General features: G+C 41.1%; 1 protein-coding gene across 3 annotated transcripts in view; it reads right to left on the bottom strand.

Annotated features, from left to right (window-relative positions):
* Positions 1 to 19540, bottom strand: part of itsn2b (intersectin 2b) — a 39333-nt gene that overhangs the window by 4323 nt on the left and 15470 nt on the right. For 2 of the 3 annotated variants that reach the window (XM_046031857.1, XM_046031858.1), the window contains exons 11-38: positions 18873 to 18961; positions 17875 to 18137; positions 17592 to 17741; positions 17312 to 17452; positions 17048 to 17135; positions 16614 to 16753; positions 15163 to 15341; positions 14192 to 14988; positions 13971 to 14092; positions 13555 to 13812; positions 13263 to 13459; positions 11297 to 11352; positions 8585 to 8751; positions 8417 to 8447; positions 8209 to 8330; positions 7940 to 8036; positions 7608 to 7802; positions 4527 to 4648; positions 4238 to 4344; positions 3875 to 4058; positions 3308 to 3406; positions 3073 to 3156; positions 2906 to 2989; positions 2675 to 2737; positions 2054 to 2200; positions 1802 to 1920; positions 1626 to 1708; positions 1433 to 1516 (exon numbers count right to left, since the gene is read on the bottom strand). In XM_046031857.1, coding sequence (XP_045887813.1) covers positions 1433 to 1516; positions 1626 to 1708; positions 1802 to 1920; positions 2054 to 2200; positions 2675 to 2737; positions 2906 to 2989; positions 3073 to 3156; positions 3308 to 3406; positions 3875 to 4058; positions 4238 to 4344; positions 4527 to 4648; positions 7608 to 7802; positions 7940 to 8036; positions 8209 to 8330; positions 8417 to 8447; positions 8585 to 8751; positions 11297 to 11352; positions 13263 to 13459; positions 13555 to 13812; positions 13971 to 14092; positions 14192 to 14988; positions 15163 to 15341; positions 16614 to 16753; positions 17048 to 17135; positions 17312 to 17452; positions 17592 to 17741; positions 17875 to 18137; positions 18873 to 18961 — 4268 coding nt within the window. The remainder of the gene's footprint in view (positions 1 to 1432; positions 1517 to 1625; positions 1709 to 1801; positions 1921 to 2053; positions 2201 to 2674; positions 2738 to 2905; positions 2990 to 3072; positions 3157 to 3307; positions 3407 to 3874; positions 4059 to 4237; positions 4345 to 4526; positions 4649 to 7607; positions 7803 to 7939; positions 8037 to 8208; positions 8331 to 8416; positions 8448 to 8584; positions 8752 to 11296; positions 11353 to 13262; positions 13460 to 13554; positions 13813 to 13970; positions 14093 to 14191; positions 14989 to 15162; positions 15342 to 16613; positions 16754 to 17047; positions 17136 to 17311; positions 17453 to 17591; positions 17742 to 17874; positions 18138 to 18872; positions 18962 to 19540) is intronic. The other variant, XM_046031859.1, reaches the window with a different exon arrangement.

Here is a 19540-nt window from a genome sequence, read left to right on the forward strand (position 1 = left end):
AAGCTTTCATTGTTATGCAGATGATACTCAGTTATATCTATCGATCAAACCAGATGAAACTCATCAGTTAGCTAAACTTCAAATGTGCCTTTAGGATGTTAAAACCTGGATGACCTGTAATTTTCTAATGTTAAACTCAGATAAAACTGAAGTTATTGTTCTGGGGCCTAAGCACCTCCGTGACGCATTATCTAAAGATATAGTTTCCCTTGATGGCATCGCCCTGGCCTCCAACACCACTGTGAGGAATCTTGGAGTTATCTTTGATCAGGACATGTCGTTTAAGTCTCACATTAAGCAAATTTCAAGGACCGCCTTTTTTCACCTACGTAATATTGCGAAAATCAGAAACGTCCTGTCGAAAAATGATGCAGAAAAACTAGTCCATGCATTTGTTACTTCTAGGCTGGATTACTGCAATTCTTTATTATCAGGCTGCTTGAAAAAGTCCGTTAAGACTCTTCAGCTGATCCAGAATGCTGCAGCACGTGTTCTGACAGGAACCAGGAAAAGAGATCACATTTCTCCTGTCTTACCTCTGTGTGTATATTGTGTAGGCTGCCTCTCTCTCTCTCTCTCTCCCCCTCACTCCCTCCCTCCCCAACCGGTCGAGGCAGATGGCCGCCCACCCTGAGCCATGGTTCTGCTCGAGGTTTCTGCCTCTTAAAAGGAAGTTTTTCCTTGCCTCCGTCGCCTAGTGCTTGCTCTTGGTGGGAACTGTTGGGCTTCTGTAAATAGCATCATAGAGTACGGTCTAGACCTGCTCTTTTATGAAAAGCGCTGTGAGATAACTGTTGTTGTGATTTGGCGCTATATAAATAAAATTGAATTGAACTGAATTTACAAACTGTAGCTTGCTAACATAGCATAACAGATGACAGATGACATGGCTGCTGTCAGGGACGGGGGTCGATATTATGTTAGTTACATAGTAATTGAAAATGATGGGGTCATTGTTTATTACCGTTACAGTGTGTATTTCAGTGTGTAGCGCGCTCTGCTGGACAAACTACACGATGACAACATTTCTAAATAACCCAAGCAAAGTTTTCTGCATTATACTATGTTCTGCAAAAATATCATATTGTTGCATATCAGACTGATTTATCTATGATAGGCATATATCAAACACAATCGGCTGACCGATTCTACAAGAAAAGATGAAGAAAATGTAAAAGAGTGGAGGAACAGAAGATGATAGAAGAGTACCAGAAAAGAGACAAAACATGGGATAGCATTCTGCAATATGGAAAAAAATACAACAGTAGCACAGAGGACACAAAAAGGCTGACTGAAAGAGACTGATAAGGAGTGGAATGATGAAGTACTACAAATAAATGTGGCTTTATCTCGGCTTCATTAGGTATCCATGCAGGAGTTTGTGTTTCTGAAGTCTGTGGACATCCTGTAACATGAGTGTACCCATGCTCACCGTTCGGTTTGCCAGGCTTGAGTTCGGTGGCCTCCAAGATGGTTACAAGGAGTCTGCCGATTCCACTAACCTTCACAGATCGTGCTGCGCGCACACACGCGCACACACACACACACACACACACAAACACCAATTAATCCAGAGATCATCTCATTGGCTGCCATCAGTGCGGCCATGTGAATGTGAGACAAACCTTGATAGGCCTTTTCCCTTTTCTTCTTTTCTGTGTCAATAAATTCTTCAGACGCAGCCTTGATCTTCTGAACCCACGCTGTCCTGAAAAAACACAAAACACACAAAGTAATCGTAAAAGCCACCAAACACACGAGATCCGTCTGTCTGTCCATGTGTATGCGTGTTCGCAGCTACCGTTCATTGATGTTGTCAGTCTTCAGTATATAAACTCTATCGATATGCGAGATGTGGAAGATGGGCTCGTCGCTGGAAGGATCCGGCAGCTTCACCAGAACTTCATTTAGCAGCACAGGCTAAAGGAAGCAAAATGTTAAACACTGTCAAACACAACATTAAATATATACACAAATACATTTTATATGTATTTAAAAAAGAAAATATGCAGTGCAATGCTGCTTTGAACAAGGGTGTATATTTGTGTCTTACCGGCTTGTACATCTTGAGCTGTGTATTGTTCTTGCTGAACAGTTTATCAGGCCCAGACGAAGTGAACTGTTTAGCCGCATGAGTCAGAAGCAGAAAGTCGTTGAAGAGGAAAGCCCAGAGTTCTTTGTTGCTCTTTACCTTGTACATCTGAAAAGAAACAAGTGATATATTGCTGCATCGTGTTATTTGTTATAACATATTAATCACTTTTATTACAAAAACATATTTATTTGACTTTTTCTCTTCTGTGAAAACATTTAAGCTGCTCAGTGGTGATGGTGGTACTGCAGTCGACTGTTCAGCATCAGAAGACATTTAATCCTCAAGCCCAAAAGCAAACGTCTAAGTTTATATAACCTCCTGAGATCCTTCTGTTGGGTTTCTGCTCAAATGTAACCAGTTCACTGATCTCTACTGTGTTTCACTCCGAGGCTTATAGCATGCGACTACATCCTGGGTTCTGACCCAGTAATGTTTCACATTTCATCTCTCTGTACTCCCCAATCTGTCTGATCTCTTTAACTTTTTAGATTTGTAAAGTATTCATTCAGATAGATTCAATTTCTTATTTTTTTGACCCACGTGTTCACTGACTCGCAGTTTCAGACACTTTGCACTCACCTTGCCGCTGTGGAGCAGTTTCCTGGGGCCCAAACAGTTGGTAAGAGAGTTAAAGGCCATGTTCTGTTGAGAGGAACAACATTTAGAAAGATGGTATGGAAAATTGTCGTTTATCTGAGTAATGCAGACTCTTTTATAAGGTAATCAAGCAAACACTTCCTGAATTCATTGGATCTATAAAGAATGAACTTTATTCATAACAAGCTGTGAGTTCATTACTAAGCTTCATACCTCTACAGCGCCATCACACTGTACGTGGGTCTGAATCCATTCCAGTCTTTCAGCGTTCTCGTTTTCTCTCACGCCCTCATTTACCTGTTTAACAGAATTACTCAGTAGAGAAACATCATTTAAATAGAAAGACGAGCTTAGATGAGGGAATCAGTGAAGAAACAAACCTGTTGACAAAGTTCTTCCGCCCTCTCCAGAGCCTCTTTCAGAGGACCTTGGTCAACATGGCCCTCTGCGGTGCACTTCAGGATCTAAACACACACAAGCAAATACACACACAAGTTAATTGCACCCACAAAGGCAAAACATTATTTTATTCCTAATTACGCACAGTAGAGTCAGTATTTGAACTACTTAATGAAGAGTTCAAACACCAACATGCTCATGAACACGGTGGCCTACGTTTTTGATGTGCAGCGGGTAGCGTGTGATCCTCTGCATGGGTTTCAGCAAGAAGCTGGACAGCGGCATGCCTTTACACCTGTAGTCTGTGGCAATTTTCTGATGGGAATAAAAGACACTTCAGGAATGAGGTTAAAAAATAAAATTTGCACTTAGTAACTTGGTTTTGAAAAGTTTTTTAGTATTATATTATGTTTCTACCAACGCATGTATGACTGCAGAATATCTGGTTTGTTAAATACAACATGAGAATGATTTTAGGCCAACTTAAACTGAGGTGGAGAAGGGAAGATGAGGAAAACAACAACACAAAAGAACTGATGTAAGGCACAAATTAAAACTGGAACAAGTAAAGCAGATATTAAAGAGTAAATGGTTTAAGCACAATGTAGCCCAGACACTGATTTACATCTAAATGTGCTTTGTGCATTGTAAGATTTTCTCACAAAGGCCTTTAAATAAGACAAAACACCTACAGACACCTCCACTACTCCACCTCCACTATTGTTCTGTCCCTCTGTGTTTATTACCTAGACCTTTACTTCCTTTCCTTGCTCACTCTCTTACCTTGAGGAAGTTCTTGAAGTCCGGTTCGCTGTCGATGCGACTCTGGAGGAGAGTGGCTCCGCTGATCTGGCAGGAACAGAAGCGGATGTAGGGCTGCATGTGGGGCAGCTCCATGGCCAGGATATCTCCGATCATCTGCACTGCCATGTTCTCCCCACCCATCTTCTTACGAACACGTAGCGCCCTGCACATAAATGCATGTATATATAAACACAAGCAGCGCTGTATTATTTTATATATATTATTATTTATTTTATTACAGACAATCCACATAAATGCAACATTTAAATAGCTGCACTTATTTATCATTTTATCACTCTCAGTCCGACTGTCCCCAGTTCACTCGGCCCATGAGATATTTACTTGAGGAGTTTAGTGTTGCAGGCCAGCAGTTCTTTCCAATTCACAAAGATCATGGCCATCTCTGCATCCTTCAGGCGACCTGATTCTGACATCGGCTTATGAAAAACCTACACAAAGACACACACAGACACATGTATAAAGACATTACACAGAAAGAAAAAGTCAGGAGATCATGCAGACATCCTGAGAGATTTTGTTCTCATAAATTAACGCCATGTAATTGTACTTGGTCGATTTACTCTAATGTATGTTTATACATTTATTATTCAGGAGGACACGTGTCCATTACCTCCAGCACTATCTGCAAGTCTTCCACGTATCTTTCCTCAGTCTGTATCAGCTCATGGATGTAACCCTGTCTCTTCTTCTCAAGGGGACTCATTGAGTCCAGGCTGTTCAGGTCTGCACACCCTGCAGGAGATGAGAACACACAAGGGGAAGTTTATTACTTATACGAACACGATTCAACTAGTGCGGCCACATCAGCAACACCTAACCACCATTTAAACCACAGCAACACCGCACTGACTTTACTGCCGCCTGCTGGACATTTGGACAAAATGGTGATGGTGCTGCTGTTGACCCTTTCTCAAGTCTATGTGCACATTACTGAAGCTTTCAGAAAGAAAAGAGGAAGAAAAAGAAGAAGGATGGACGGAAAGGGAAACACAAGACTGTATTCTAGATTAGCATACATAAATTACACACACAGACACACAAAAACTTACCTGATACAGGGTGACCATTAGCCCAATCTGAGGGTCCCATACTAGCTGACTGTTGCTCCCTCACTGACCCTTCTCTTCCTTCACCCTCATCGTCTGTCTCATCCCAAAGGTTTAGAAAGTGAAAACTGCTTCGTAAAGTCATGGCTCATTCGGTCTCCCTCTGTATTTTATTTAGCGGTCTGTCTGCTGTGGCGTTTGCTTAAAGTTTGACTTTCTTTCTTCTTCTGTTATCTTGTCATTGCTGGCATCAGACTAGACCAAATCTGTTTGTACCAAAACAGGAAGGGGGATTCTTTCTTTCTCGCCCTTTTTCAGTAGCTTTTCAATAACTTCTGCCACTGAAATAAGCCTGAAAAATTGGTAATATTTTCTTAGAGAATGTCCAGATCCGATATTTGATATTGTCACAGTTTAGGCATAAAAATTAAATTAAAAACGCAGGTTACTAAAACAGTTTTAGTCACATACTGTATCTCTGTCCATCTTAATCGTTGGTATTGTGTTGACAATATAAACACACACACACAGACTGATTTAATTATTTAATTTAACAATAAAAAAACACTTCTGTCATCTCAAACCAATCTTTATTTATGTTTTATTTCAGAATCAGAAAATATATTAAGACACGTCTTTAAAAATAGTTACACCATCTTGTACCACAAATGTTCTAAATATATTGTCAAATCAGTTGTGCTAACAACCTCTGCTGCTATGCTGCTTTCTGTCAATGTGGTTAATTTTTACTGCAGGCTTTCACAAATCTGAGGGACGATTGTGGTAAACTGAGTCACCTCTGAATTAAATGAAAGAAAAATTTGTGACAATTTGCTTTCCTTGCATTACGGTTCGTCATCATAACAATGAATTTGATAGTATTGCACTAAAGACATCCAGACATTCAAGACATTTAGTATGGGTCTCTTAAAACCAGTCACATGTCAGTGCACCTCAGTATTCATCAGATTGGGCACCAGAGTCACCTCATCTGAAGTTGCATAGATATTGTTTTTTTCCCCACTTGTTGACCCGAACGAAATGTATCCTCAGTCCTCACAATAATTACTGTGTTAGTTTTTCGAACACCATGAGCAGACACGCATTCACTTTCTGCATAAACAAAAACATTCAGAGCAGCAGCCAGTTAATATAAGGTGCAGCAGCAGTTTGTATTATAATCCCAGAGGCAAAGTTTGTGTCTGTGTGCGGCTCTGGAACAGTTAGCCATATGGTGAAGAGTCACACCATCTCACTTCAAAGCAACGTATGTTCCTTCTGTCAGTGATGAACAGCTGATCCAATTATGGCTTTTAAATGTAGAAGACAGCTTCTGCTTGTACCATTTCAGACCCAAAATATCCTAAAAAGAAAGTTTTCTAAGGCCTTTGATTTAAAAATCAAAAGGTTCACTGCAAAATGTCAGAGCAGGAAAAACTGGAAGTTTAATGCTACATCTTCAAACATCTGTCTGGTAGAGATCTTGCAAATGTTTTATTTTATACAAACTCTCCACTCAAGTTTCTAATTCAGTCCTGAACACATCTTTTACTTTACTACTTCCTGAACATGTTTCTTTCATGAATTAAAAATACTGTCATACTGCCACTTGAGGCCTTGTTTCAAGTATTTTAAAGACAAATGAAGGATGGGTGGGTCCATTATCTCTCAAAATACCCACAGGCTTAAATTTTAGTACGATATTAATTTTAAGTATAAAGAGCAACGGTCATAAAGTGACTCATGTCAGAATCCTTGAGGAGAGACAGAGGGAAATAGTGGGCTCTGTGTGAGCTGAACTCTAAAATTGTAAGAAAGAGTAAGAATGGAAAATAAAAAGAGGAAAAGAAGAAAAGAGGGGGATGTGGCATGAATATTAGGGAAAATTAAATGTCTTGTGAAGAGAAACAAAAGGAAAGAAGAGGGACAGGCCACAGAGAGACTCACTATCCCTCTGCTTCTGATCAATTACATGATGATTTAGCATCATCAGTTCACAGTCAAAACAAGGAGCGAAGGAAATCCCAGAAGGCACAGAGGCTTTAACATCTCACAGAATCAGCATTCAGAGTCAAGAAAGTTTCACAGGCAACTCATGACCTGTTTCCTCTATCACACACCTGTTCTGTTCTGCTCTGTATTTCATATGCACACACACACACACACACGCAAACAAACACATGCACACGCTCAGTGGGAGAAGTTAGTAGATAGGGGGTCCAGACACTCCGCCCCTTCAAAGCAGTGTGTAATAGCGGGTCTCTCTGAAGTCAGGAGGAGGAGAGGAAGAGGAGGAGGAGGAGGAGGAAGAAGAGGACTTTCTACCACCCTAGAAGAAGAGAGAGACAGAAGCCAAGGAAACAGAGAGACAGGGAAGGAGAAATATAGATTGGGGGAGGGAGGAAGTGGGAAAAACAGGGAAAAGGTGAAACGGTCAGTGAGAAGAGAGAATATACAGATGAAGAGATGGGTGGATGTAAAAAATATTAATGATGGTAGATGGCCGTTGCATGGATGAACAAAGGATAAGTTTTAGTCAGTCACAGTGGCGTGAAGCAACATGGAAGAAGAGCATCTCCGTGTTTTAAAACATGCATATTTCTGTCATTCATAATCATGATATAATGATTAAGGGATTTACTTACACTGCTGGCTGGGGTCACAATCCGCTGTGGTTAACGTAACATAATTGGTGGGAAACAGACCAGTGGTCCCGTTGATCTCTCCTTTCCACCAATCAGGGTTGTTCTTGTCTAAAACGTTAATCAGCTGACCTTTGGAGAAACTCATCTCATCCCCATTGGCGGCTGCATAGTCATATATGGCTATCACCTGACAGACTGAGAGAGAAGAGAACAGAGTGTGTATGTGTAAGTTACACTATTATTTTACCACACCATTATTTTATTTATGTAGTTTACTTTGTAACTCTTCACCTCTGGCCTTCACCTGACTTGCAGAAGTGTGTGTGTGTTACCTGGCTGTGGTGCTGGTGTGGACTTGCCGCTGTTAGATCCCAATATTTTGACATGAGAAGCACGGAACCAGCCCTTCTGACGCTTTTTACCACGAGCCTACAGTTAGAAAACAAAAACAAACAGTGAGTTTTGAACTGAAACCTCCAGCAATATGAAGCCTCAGCTGCTGAAGGGCAACAGAGTTGAATGGAGATGAATCACAGACCCTCTGTGGTCTACTGTACAGTACTAAAGGCCATGCAGGTTTGAACAGCAGTTGAACACTGACCTGCAGCTCTCCAAGCCACCAGCCAGAGGCATTCTTGCTGAGGATGACAATGAGCTGGCCATTTTCCAGATTGAGCTGTTCGGGGCTGGTAGAGGAGTGGGCACTAACCACCTGGGCAATCTCTGGGCAAACAAAGAGACACAAATGTAACTTTAAACTACAGCAAAATCCAAAAAACAGGAGAAAAAGAAGTCTACAGTGAGCTCACCTTGCTTCTTCTTTCCAGATATGCTTGATGTCTGAAAAAAAGCAATACAATAGTATCCTCACTACAAATCTACAGGGAGAAACTAACAGGAACGTCTTGCAAACACCATGTCACACAGTAATGGACAAAATAAAGTTTTTTCATCTTGTATGTGGTGAGCACTCTTACATCGGTCTCTTTAGGTTTGACGTAGTTGCTGGGGAAGAGGCCTGTGCAGTCGCCTATAGAGCCGTTCCACCACTCTCCCTCTCTCTTGCTCACCAAGATCACATCTCCCTCTCTAAATGTCAGATCACCAGGCTCCGGAGACTCATAGGTGTACAACGCCACGTATTCTGGAAAGGAAAGAGAATACATGAACATAAATGAATGGCACTGTAGATTATGCTCCAGCCTATACAAGACCTGCTGTTAAGGTAAACTGAACTCCACAATACTGTAGTCAGGAGTGTCTCGACTTTATCTGGACAGGTAAACATACATAAACAGGCACTTTATTTGATTTTGAGAAAAATACAGATTATACTGTGAACTTGAGACACAATAGATAATTCAAGTCCATGGTAAAACTAAAACAAAATGCCAAGTCTGACCCATAAAAATGTTAAAACATAAATGTATGTACTGTATGAAGAACAAATCCAAAAAGCGCCTTAGTTGTGTTGTAAAAAAACCCGGTCTGCCGAGTCAGCTCAGAATACCTAAGGGAGAACAAAATAATTTTGAAAATGCAATTAAAAGGGATTAATTGGAATAATATTCTGTCTCATTCAGATTTTTCTCTCCAAAGTTCAATGTATAATGAATACTTTTTTAAGGAAAACTAAACCTGGCCGCAGACAAAAAAGCTCTCTTCCATGGTTAAATGGTGATATACATAAATTGATGAGAGAACATGATGCGGCACTGAAAGCCACCTTAAAATCGAAACTAGTAACGGATCGATTAAAGTTTGTGGGACTAAGGAATAAGGTAACAAGAGAGATTAGGAAAGCAAAAGCTATATTTTTTGTTAATGTTATTGACCAAGCAAAATGAAATACTAAATTCATTTGGGAGAACATAAAGAGGTTGACAGGTAAACATCATAATGGTAACCTGGTGGGTTACCATGGTGGCCTTGAAATCTGTGTGAATGGCAGTATTACACAGGATGAAGCTCAAATAGCAGCAACTCTTAATTCATATTTTGTAGAATCAGTAGGGACACTGATCCAGAATCCCTCCACCAATTTAATAAGCACAATGCCTATAAATTATAATAAACCTGTGTTTGAGATTCAGGAAATTTCTGAAATTAAAGTAAGAATGATTATCAATTCCCTTAAGAGTTCTAAAGCTAAAGATGTGTATGGACTGGATTAATGAAGGGATCTATCCAAAAGCATGGAAGACAGCTATAATAACACCAATTCACAAAACAGGTGATCCATCAGAGGTACTGCAATTATAGACCAATTAGTACCTACCATGTCAAAGGTAATTGAAAGATATGTGGCTAATAACTTACTAGCCACTTTAACAACTGCCCCTTTCAGATTGCATCCTATGCAGTTTGGCTTTAGATTATAGAGACCATTCAACGGAAATTGCAAATTGCTTTTTCCTTGAGAATGTGAGATCTAAACTAGATAAAGGGGGAGTTGTTGTTATTCTTGGACCTAAAGAAAGCCTTTGACACTGTGGATCATGATGTCCTACTTACAAAGCTCTCATTGTTTAACTTCTCCCCTAATAGTATTAAATGGATGCAATCATATCTTGAAGGCAGAGCACAGCGGGTCAAGGTAAATGATGAGGTGTCATCAGCCCCTGAGTGTGGTATTGGTGTACCTCAGGGATCAATTCTGGGGCCCCTGTATTTTAGCCTTTACATAAATGACCTACCCACTGTATGCAATGAGTCTGAAATTCAAATGTATGCTGATGATACTGTCATTTATGTGCACGCAGCAAAAAAACAGAAAGCTGCATGTAAGCTCACAGCAGTGATGGCCGATGTCACACAATGGCTTAATAACTCCTGTCTTCATTTAAACAAAGAAAATAGGTTGTATGTTCCTCACGAAGAGTTCTGTAGATGATCTCACACCCAATATTTACACTGCAGGGGAAAAGCTGATTTCTGATTTTAAATATCTTGGTGTAATAATTGATTCTAATCTTACATTAAAAAAACAAATTAAGAAGGTAATAAATACAGTTAAGTTTAATTTGTCAAACTTTTGCCATATCAGAAACTGTCTAAATATTAAGGCAGCAACAGTATATTTTAATGCTATGATCATGCCATATATTTCATACTGTTTGACTAGTATGACATATCAAACCTGTTAGTGTACCACCAGGCTTCCAAGGTGCTTGATAGAAAGCCAAATACTCATCACCACAGTCACAGTCTAAAACAATCATAATTTACTAAGCTGGGACAATCATGTTAAATTTACAGATGCTTGTCTCAGCTATAAGATTTTTCATGGCTTGGCTACTCCCCGTCTTACTGCTTTTATAAAGCAGAAAACAACTGATAATAGACACACTCGGTCGGTAGCAAGAGGAGACTGTATAATACCTATGAGGAGGACTGTCTTCTGACAGTCAGCTTTGTCAGTAAGAGCAGCTCACACACGGAAAAGTCTGCCAAATGTTATTAGAGATTGTGAAACATGTTATTCATTTAAATTAAATTTAAAATCATGGTTAAAAGACAATCAAGTGTGTGACCATAGTCTGTGAATTATTCAGAAACACCTGAAGAGTGCTTTGTATATTTGTTTTAAATTGTTGTCCTTGTTTTAAAGTATTTTTTATCTATCTAATAAAAAAATAAAATAAATATTAACTGAACCACATGAGGGTGATATTTCAGAGGAACTGTACCTTCAAGCTGCAGGCTGTCGCTAGGCTCTGAAGCATCAGGAGGGGGGCTCTTCAAGCTGTAAACACAGAAAGAGTACATTAACATTTATTCTTGTATTCCATCCATCCACTTGTATCTGGTTCACAGAGGCAAGCAGAAAACTATACAAGCAAAGTAGTACCAAATAGTTTTTCCCCAGCTGTGCCCTCCAGCTCCTCCTGGGGGACGCAAGGCATTCTTAAAGGGATAGTTTAGGTTTTTTGAAGTGGGGATGTATGAGGTACATATCCATTGTCAATATTTGACCCGCAATAGGTGGCGGATGGCATGTCCCCAGTTTGGAGAAGCAGAGATTTGTTCACTGAGGCTAAGCAATGTACTGCTGTGGACAGGGTCACCAGTAAAATGTATTTTAGCTACCTAAATGACAGCCCACTGAAAAATATTAATGTCAGTTCCAGTGTTCACTGTATTTAGAAAGTTTTAGCACTTTACCTTGCTGTCAGAGAGCCATTTCTTTTATAAAGTGCGCAGCCAAGTTGCGCTTATGTGTAGGAAAATGGAAGTTCTACGGTTGGGAAAAAGTAGTTCAAAAGGAAATGGCTGTCTGACGACAAGGTAAAGCGCTGAAAATATTCTATAAGTACCTCATACAGCTCAAGTTCAGAAATTCCAAACTATCCCTTTAAGCCAGATGGGGGTATCAATCTCTGCTGCATGGGCTGGGTCTGCCCTGGGGTCTATGAGTTGAATGTGCTTGGACTACCAGTAGACACACTAGTCAAAAGGCCCGAAAACACATAAATTGGCTTCTTTCAATACAAAAAGGAGCAGAGATTCTTCTCTGGGGTCCTCAGTAGCCAAACCACATGATCAGAGGTGAAGGTTGAAACATGTACATGACTTCACTTTCAGGCTCAGATTCCTTTTCACAACAACAGTGTTGTACAACTCCAGCTGGAATCAAACCATATCTATAACTCTGCAGTGTGATTTCTAAGTGTGTGTGACACGGTTACACAGCAGATTCCTCATCAGAGAAACATCTGTAGCCTAAATACCTTACATACTGGAGCAGTTACCTCACCTTTAGACACACTCGCCGACACATAGACATTATTGTGTCACTGACGCATGTTTTCACTGATTTACCCTTAGATAAAAAGCACCTCAACGGCCACAAAATATGTCGGTATGGAAAGGTAACAGGTATGTGTGTCAGGCAACCGAGTTGTTTGTACGCGTTTACAAATGATATATGACAGATATACTCATGACCATTAACAGATTGTGGCAAACAAAAGTGGAATTTTTGGTTGATTTTATGTATGAGGAGAAAGTGGATTTCCTTCAAAGGTTTTCAAAGTGACATTGTGCGCCCCCCCTTCAGACAAAACCCCTTACGCCATGCCCATGGAGTCAGTAAGTTAGCTGTAGGCCACAACATGAGCCCCATATTTATTTAGGTAAACTGGCACCAGTAAAAGTATGCCAAATAAGCACATCCTCTTTGCAATGCACACATGTAGAGACAGCTATCAGTGGATTACTTTCAGACTGAAGAAAATTTAAAACAAAAAAAAATAATTCTCGAATTGGCGTGCCTCACACAAACTTCTCTGCTCTAAATTGAGTTAGTATAATAATTCAGCAATCACTGTGCAAGGTCAGCCTATTCAAGGAAAAAAAATAAAAAATAAAATAAAACTCACAAAACACATGGAAATTAAGGCCTGAAGTATATCTGAGGAATTAAATGGAAGTGAGGTACACAGCTGTGCGTGTTTCAGTTACAAGTCAATCCAGGTGATTTGCCAGTTAAATCAGTAATTTGCCTTCATGAGTTGTTTGACTAGTGAGGTCCCCAGAAAGAGCTCCTAGAGGAATGTAAAATTTAAAAATGTTGACATTTTCACAAAGAGACAAAGCCACTGTCCTCCTATTAGTTTAATTATAGGGAACAAATATGTGTGTATGAAGACTTACTCTGAACTCTCTTCTTCTTCCAGCAGTCTCACATATGTCTTGGGGAACCAGCCCCGTTCACCGTTCAGCTCTCCGAGCCACCAGTTCTCCTGCTGCTCCAACACCTGAATGACATCATCCTTATTGAAGTTCAGATGGTTGTCCGTCTTTGCTGTCCACGAACACAGGGCTTTTGCCAACAGGTTACCCACCACCTGCTGACAGAGGCACATAGAGAAAGACAGTACAGTGAGTCAGTACAGTCGTGAGGCAGATCTGTTGTTTAACGTGCTACATTCTCTAAACCTCTCACCTGTCCTTGTGTCTCAGAGGGAGCAGAGTTTGGAAAGTGCGTTGGTGTGAAGGCAGACTTCGTGCCTGCTGCCTTGACAGAGTCAAGGGCACTGGAAAGCTGTGACTGGAGCGGCACTTTAGGGGCACTGGCAGCAGCAACAGCATTGGCTGCGTCTGATTGGCCCACTCTCTCGACGTAGCTCTCAGGGAACCAGCCCATCTTCCCCTGTCTGCTGCCGTACAGCCAACCCTCCTCCCGCTCTGCTGTCTCATCAACCTGACCGGAGACAGAAAAGTTTGAGAAGGATAAAGAGGAACAAAAGTCAAAGAGTGACGAAGAGAAGAAGAGACAAAAATTTTAACAAGAATAGTCCGCTAATCTGTTGCAGCTGGATCTTTTGTCACGCCCTTATCAGACAGGATCTTCAACCATACCTCGATGATATCGCCTGCATTAAAGCTGAGCTCTTCGTTATTTCGTTCAGTGAACGGGTAGAGCGCTTTGAAGGACGTGAGAGCCGCTGACTTCCTGTGTTGTGTGGCCCTGGGTTGCCCCCCTAATGCACATCAGGGATCATAATGTGGTTTTAATACACACTGAAGGCAGGAATTGACTACAGAGAAGTATGGAAAAGCACAAAGACATGTGTCTTTACCCTTCCTCTCCTCCAGTCCTCTCAGCAGAGCCGTCAGTTTCTCCTGAATATCCATTTTCCCTCTTCCACTTGCCTGCTGCTGCGGCTGCAGATGAGATGCCACCTCTTTCTCCCTTCTCTTTTCCTCAGCTTTCCTCTGCTCCTCTTCCTCCTCCTTTCTCTTCCTCTCCTCTTCTGCTCTCTTTCTTTCTTCCTCAAGTTTCCTCCTCTCCTCTTCCAGCTGCTGCTGCTGAAGCTTCCTCCTGTCTTCATCCCTCTTTCTTCTCTCCTCCTCATCTCGCTTTTTCCTCTCCTCCTCATCTCGGAGGGCAGCAAGGGCTGCCCTCTGTTTCCTCCTCTCTTCCTCCTCCCTCTCTCTTCTGCGCTCCTCTTCTCTCCGCTCCTCCTCTAACCTCTTCCTCTCTTCCTCTATGCTGCGTCGCTCCACCTCCTCTTCTTTCCGTCTCTTCTCCTCTTTCCTCCTCTCTTCCTCTAGTTTCCTCCTCTCTTCCTCAAGCTGCCGCCTTTCTTCCTCAAGCTTTCGCCTCTCCTCCTCCTGTCTCCGTCTCTCTGCTTGCTTCTGCTGCTCCTCCTCTTCTCTTTTCTTCCTTTCCTCTGCTTCTCTCCTCTTCCGCTCTGCCTCCTCCTTTGCTCTGAGCTCTCGTTCAACCTGCTCCTTGGCAGCCTGGATGAGAGCTTGTCTCTCTTTCTCCTCCTCCTCCCTCCTTTTGGCCTCTCTCTCCTCCTGAAGCCTCCTTTGACGCTCCTCTTCCTCCCTCCTCAACTTCTGCTGCCGCTCTTTTTCCATCTTTATACGCCTGAGAGGGGAAAGCAAACATTTACCTTATTTAAAAAGTTATCAAGATGAAGAAGTGCGCCATTTTAGTTTGAATGGACATTTTAGAGGAGGTCGAGAAATTCTATTTTTAAGCTTATTATCATGAGTATAATTAAGTCTAAAAAATAAATAACTCTGTGTGAAGGTGAAATACCTCTGAGCTTCCTCCTCCTCCCTCCTTCTCTTCTCCTCCTCCAGTCTCCTCTCCTCCTCCCTCTTCCTCTTCTCCTCTGCCTGCTGCTTCTTTTGAATCAGCTCACGCCGTTTGTCCTCTTTGATGCTCCGAAGTCTCTCTAGCTCTGCCTGCTGTTTTCTCTGGCTCTCTCTCAGTTCCTGACGCATACAAAAGACACGCTTGATTGTAACTGGATTAAAGAATGATATACGTAAAGGCTAAGGTTTGAACACACACAGCATGCACAAACATAAACAGAGAGAAGAAAGAAAAATAAAAGAGAAGTATGTTAAAATATAATAATAAGAGAAGCCAGAGAAGCTGAAACAGCACAGACACAAGATGTCAGAATTATGGAAAATTTGAGGAGAGCAATAGTAAAGAGCAGAGGAGCGATAAAAAGACGAGAACAACAAAGAGACCTAAAGCGAAAACCTTTAGTAGGTAGAAGAGGTTACGGAGGCAGGCCAGCAGACAGAAGACAGCCTGAAGCATAGAGTCCTCAACACCCACATACTGTAAGGTTGGGGACAAGGGATAAGAGGGAAGAGAAAGAAAGGGGGAACAGAGGAGAGAGAAGGGGAAATAATCCAGCATTGGAAAAAAGAAAAGAAGAAAGATAAGATCATTTCTAAAAGAGAAGAAGGGAAGAGAAAAGAAGAACAGTTAAAGATAAAAAAGGGATGAAATCATTATCAGATAGAAAAAAGGGGGTTATGATGGAAAGGATGAAGACAGAGAAGAGGCATCAAGGGACAAGCTGCAGTAGTATGTAGGTAATATTTGTGGAAACAGGCAAATTGGCTGGAAGAATCACGCTGGACAAAGTAAATAACTAATTGTGCACCTTCCCTTCAAACTACTGTCCTTCTTGCAAGCCACAAAATTAAGACTTCTTCCTCGTGGTGGACATTTTGACTTGTCAAACATTAACAAGTAAAGAATAAAAGAATAAGATTTTTAACAGCAGCACTCAGTTAAGTTGTGCCAGAGGCAGAGCCCCATTGCTTACAGGCACAATTAAATGAAAAGGGATTTCAGTATATCTGCCGTGATTAAAGGTTTTACAGTCTGCCCAGCTTGGTCAGATCCTCACTAGATCCAGCAGAGGAGTATTAAAACATAAAACACATCTCACACAGCCCAGCATATTGTAAGAAGAATCTTGACAAAATGAGCGCTGGATGAATGAATAAAAAAACAACCGTACGAGTTTCTGATGAAGTATTTTTCTTAACAAAGGCCCTTAAGTTTAAACATGATTAAAATATGATATGATTTAAGACTTTTTAAAAGATCTGCAAACCTGTTCACATGCTCCATGTTATTCCTGGATAAAAGCAGTCTTAATATGAATGTGAAATGTTATTTTAACTGATGCCATGGTCAGCTATTCTACTATTGTTATACTTAGTGTATTTAATTATTACCTGCATATCTTTGTTATACTGGTCCATCTCAGCCAGTTTGCCAGCAGTGTCTTTCTCCAGAGTTTTCAGCTGCTCTTGCAGATTCCTACATTTCCCTTTTTTCTCTGTAACACCCACCTTCAGGGTAGACATGGTTGACACTACAAACAGATCAAACACAGTTAAACAAGCGGACATCATCCCAGTAGGGAAAAAAAGTTATTCTCATTCATTTGTTTCTCATGCACTCGGCATACGTTTTCATTTTTCAATTTGTTGCAGTGGTTTGATGGATTCTGTTAAATTATTCCATATTCTTTACTAATTTACTGTAATATAACTACCAAATTTGTCATGTTCTTTTATCTAACATGTATCCAACAGCCTATTTGTCCATCCATCCATCAGTGCTGCTGGAAGATGGTGTTGTTCCTGAGTTCTCCATCAGTGCTAACCTGGCAGGTTATTCAGAGCCATGTTTCTGAGTTTCTCAGTCAGTCTCTTCTGCTCCGGAGTCAGCTGGGACAACTTCCTCTGGAACTCCTGACCGAGAGGAAATGCATCAGAAGCAAAAAGAAATGCGTCATAAAAATATTTAGGAAAACCTTTATGCAACACAAAATGTTATAACCATTAATAACTTTCATGGCTACTTTTCCACTATAATATAGTGTTTTGTGTGTAGTGTGAAAAACAACAGTGGACACACACACACACACCTCTAGCTGTTTCTGCAGGTTGTTAATGTCATGCTGGCGTGTCTCTATCCTTTGATTGGTCAGATCCAGCTCCGTCTTGTGAAGTTTCTTCTTGTTCTGAAAGTCATGCAGCCGGTCTGAGATCTGACGGTGCTTGTTACCCTGAGGTAGAGAAAAACAGAAGGACAGAGAGATGATGGGTGTGCGACGGCTGGATGAACAATCTATGATTACAGTATCTCTACGCTAATGTGATATGTTGTGCTGGAATAAACCACTACAATGTCTCTTTGCCGCTCACCACAGCCTCCAGCTCCATCTCCAGACTCTTTTTCTTAGCTTTCAATCTGATGATATCATCCTGCTCCTGCTCCTTCTTTATCTGGAGCTCTCCTCGCCGCCTCCTCTCCAACTCTTCCTTCCTCTGGCGCTCAAGCTCCCGCTGTGCGGCCTGGAATAAACCCACACAGGACACAGAAGCGTAAAGAAAAGACTCTGCTGTGACTGTAAAGCAGGAAACGTTGATAGAAAAACACTTGTACATACGGTACAGTCATTCAGAGAGCTGTAACGTGCTTCCTCACCTCTTTTCTCTCTATCTCTCGCTGTCGCTCTTCTTCTCTCTGCCTCTCCAGCTCCCTCTGCCGCTCCAGCCTCCTCTCCTCCTCTTTCCGCCTCTTCTCCTCAGCCTCCCGAGCCTCCCTCTCTTTCCTCTCTTGCTCCTCTCTCTCCTTCTGAGCGCGCCGCTCCAGCTCCCTCCTCTCCGCTTCCTGCAGAGCTAGTCGTCTTTTCTCCAGTTCTGCGTTCCCTCGTTCAAGGTTTGCTTTGAATTTATCCTCGAACGAAACTGAAGATAGACAAATGTTTTTTATGAATGCAGTGTTGCAGTCAAATTCTGCAAATATTTACTTTGTTTGAATGAATAAAATTTAGAAGTACATAAGTAAATAAATAAGAATACTACATAAAATATAAGTAAATATTTTAAACATACTCCTAATGAACTCCTTTAAAGTATTAAAATTGCAAATGTCCCCAACGGACACTGGAATGTGGACACAAACTTAACAAGTTTTGGATAAAATTAATGTATCTATTTAAAATTATTGTGAAAAATGTTGATGATTTATTTGACAAATAACTAATTCTTTATTTGAGCTTGTGTGTTTTAAAAGGACAATTATAGACAGACACAAAACAGAAACGTGAATACAGCACTGCCTCTGACAAATGACAAGACACGATTATGAGATTGTAATTCATGTTAAGGGATTTTAAATAGCATTTTAGCTGTGCTTGATATAACCTTTAATTCTAGCTGCTACAACTTGCCTTGTAACTTTGTGTAAGATGATAGTGTGTACAAACCCAACACCCAAGTGTGCTGTCCTACACTGCTTAGAGTCACTTGGCTACCCTACTGTGTGTGCGTGTTTTGGCTATTATATTATTACTTGTCAGTGCATTGTCGTAATGGAGCGTTGTCTTAGTAATGGAGAATATCGAGAACTTAGAAGAACTAACATAATGCAGCAGTGAAACAGGGCTACACAGTTTAGGGTTGGTAGTGTTGAGTACTGACAGTTAGCTTTGGCTTTCTGTGGAGGTTCAATGTCCAAGTCATTGGTCGGAGCTGCATAGACAGAAGAGCTGGATCCATTCACTGCAGCCCTGGAACAGAGATTTAAAATAACAAGGTATATACAGGAATCTTGAAGTAAAATTCAATACCTTTTTAAGACCTTTTCAAGACTTTTTCAACATACACTCACCTAAAGGATTATTAGGAACACCATACTAATACTGTGTTTGACCCCCTTTCGCCTTCAGAACTGCCTTAATTCTAAGTGGCATTGATTCAACAAGGTGCTGAAAGCATTCTTTAGAAATGTTGGCCCATATTGATAGGATAGCATCTTGCAGTTGATGGAGATTTGTGGGATGCACATCCAGGGCACGAAGCTCCCGTTCCACCACATCCCAGAGATGCTCTATTGGGTTGAGATCTGGTGACTGTGGGGGCCATTTTAGTACAGTGAACTCATTGTCATGTTCAAGAAACCAATTTGAAATGATTCGAGCTTTGTGACATGGTGCATTATCCTGCTGGAAGTAGCCATCAGAGGATGGGTACATGGTGGCCATAAAGGGATGGACATGGTCAGAAACAATGCTCAGGTAGGCCGTGGCATTTAAACAATGCCCAATTGGCACTAAGGGGCCTAAAGTGTGCCAAGAAAACATCCCCCA

This window comes from Micropterus dolomieu, linkage group LG20, assembly GCF_021292245.1.
Source record: "Micropterus dolomieu isolate WLL.071019.BEF.003 ecotype Adirondacks linkage group LG20, ASM2129224v1, whole genome shotgun sequence".
Taxonomy (NCBI): Eukaryota; Metazoa; Chordata; class Actinopteri; order Centrarchiformes; family Centrarchidae; genus Micropterus; species Micropterus dolomieu.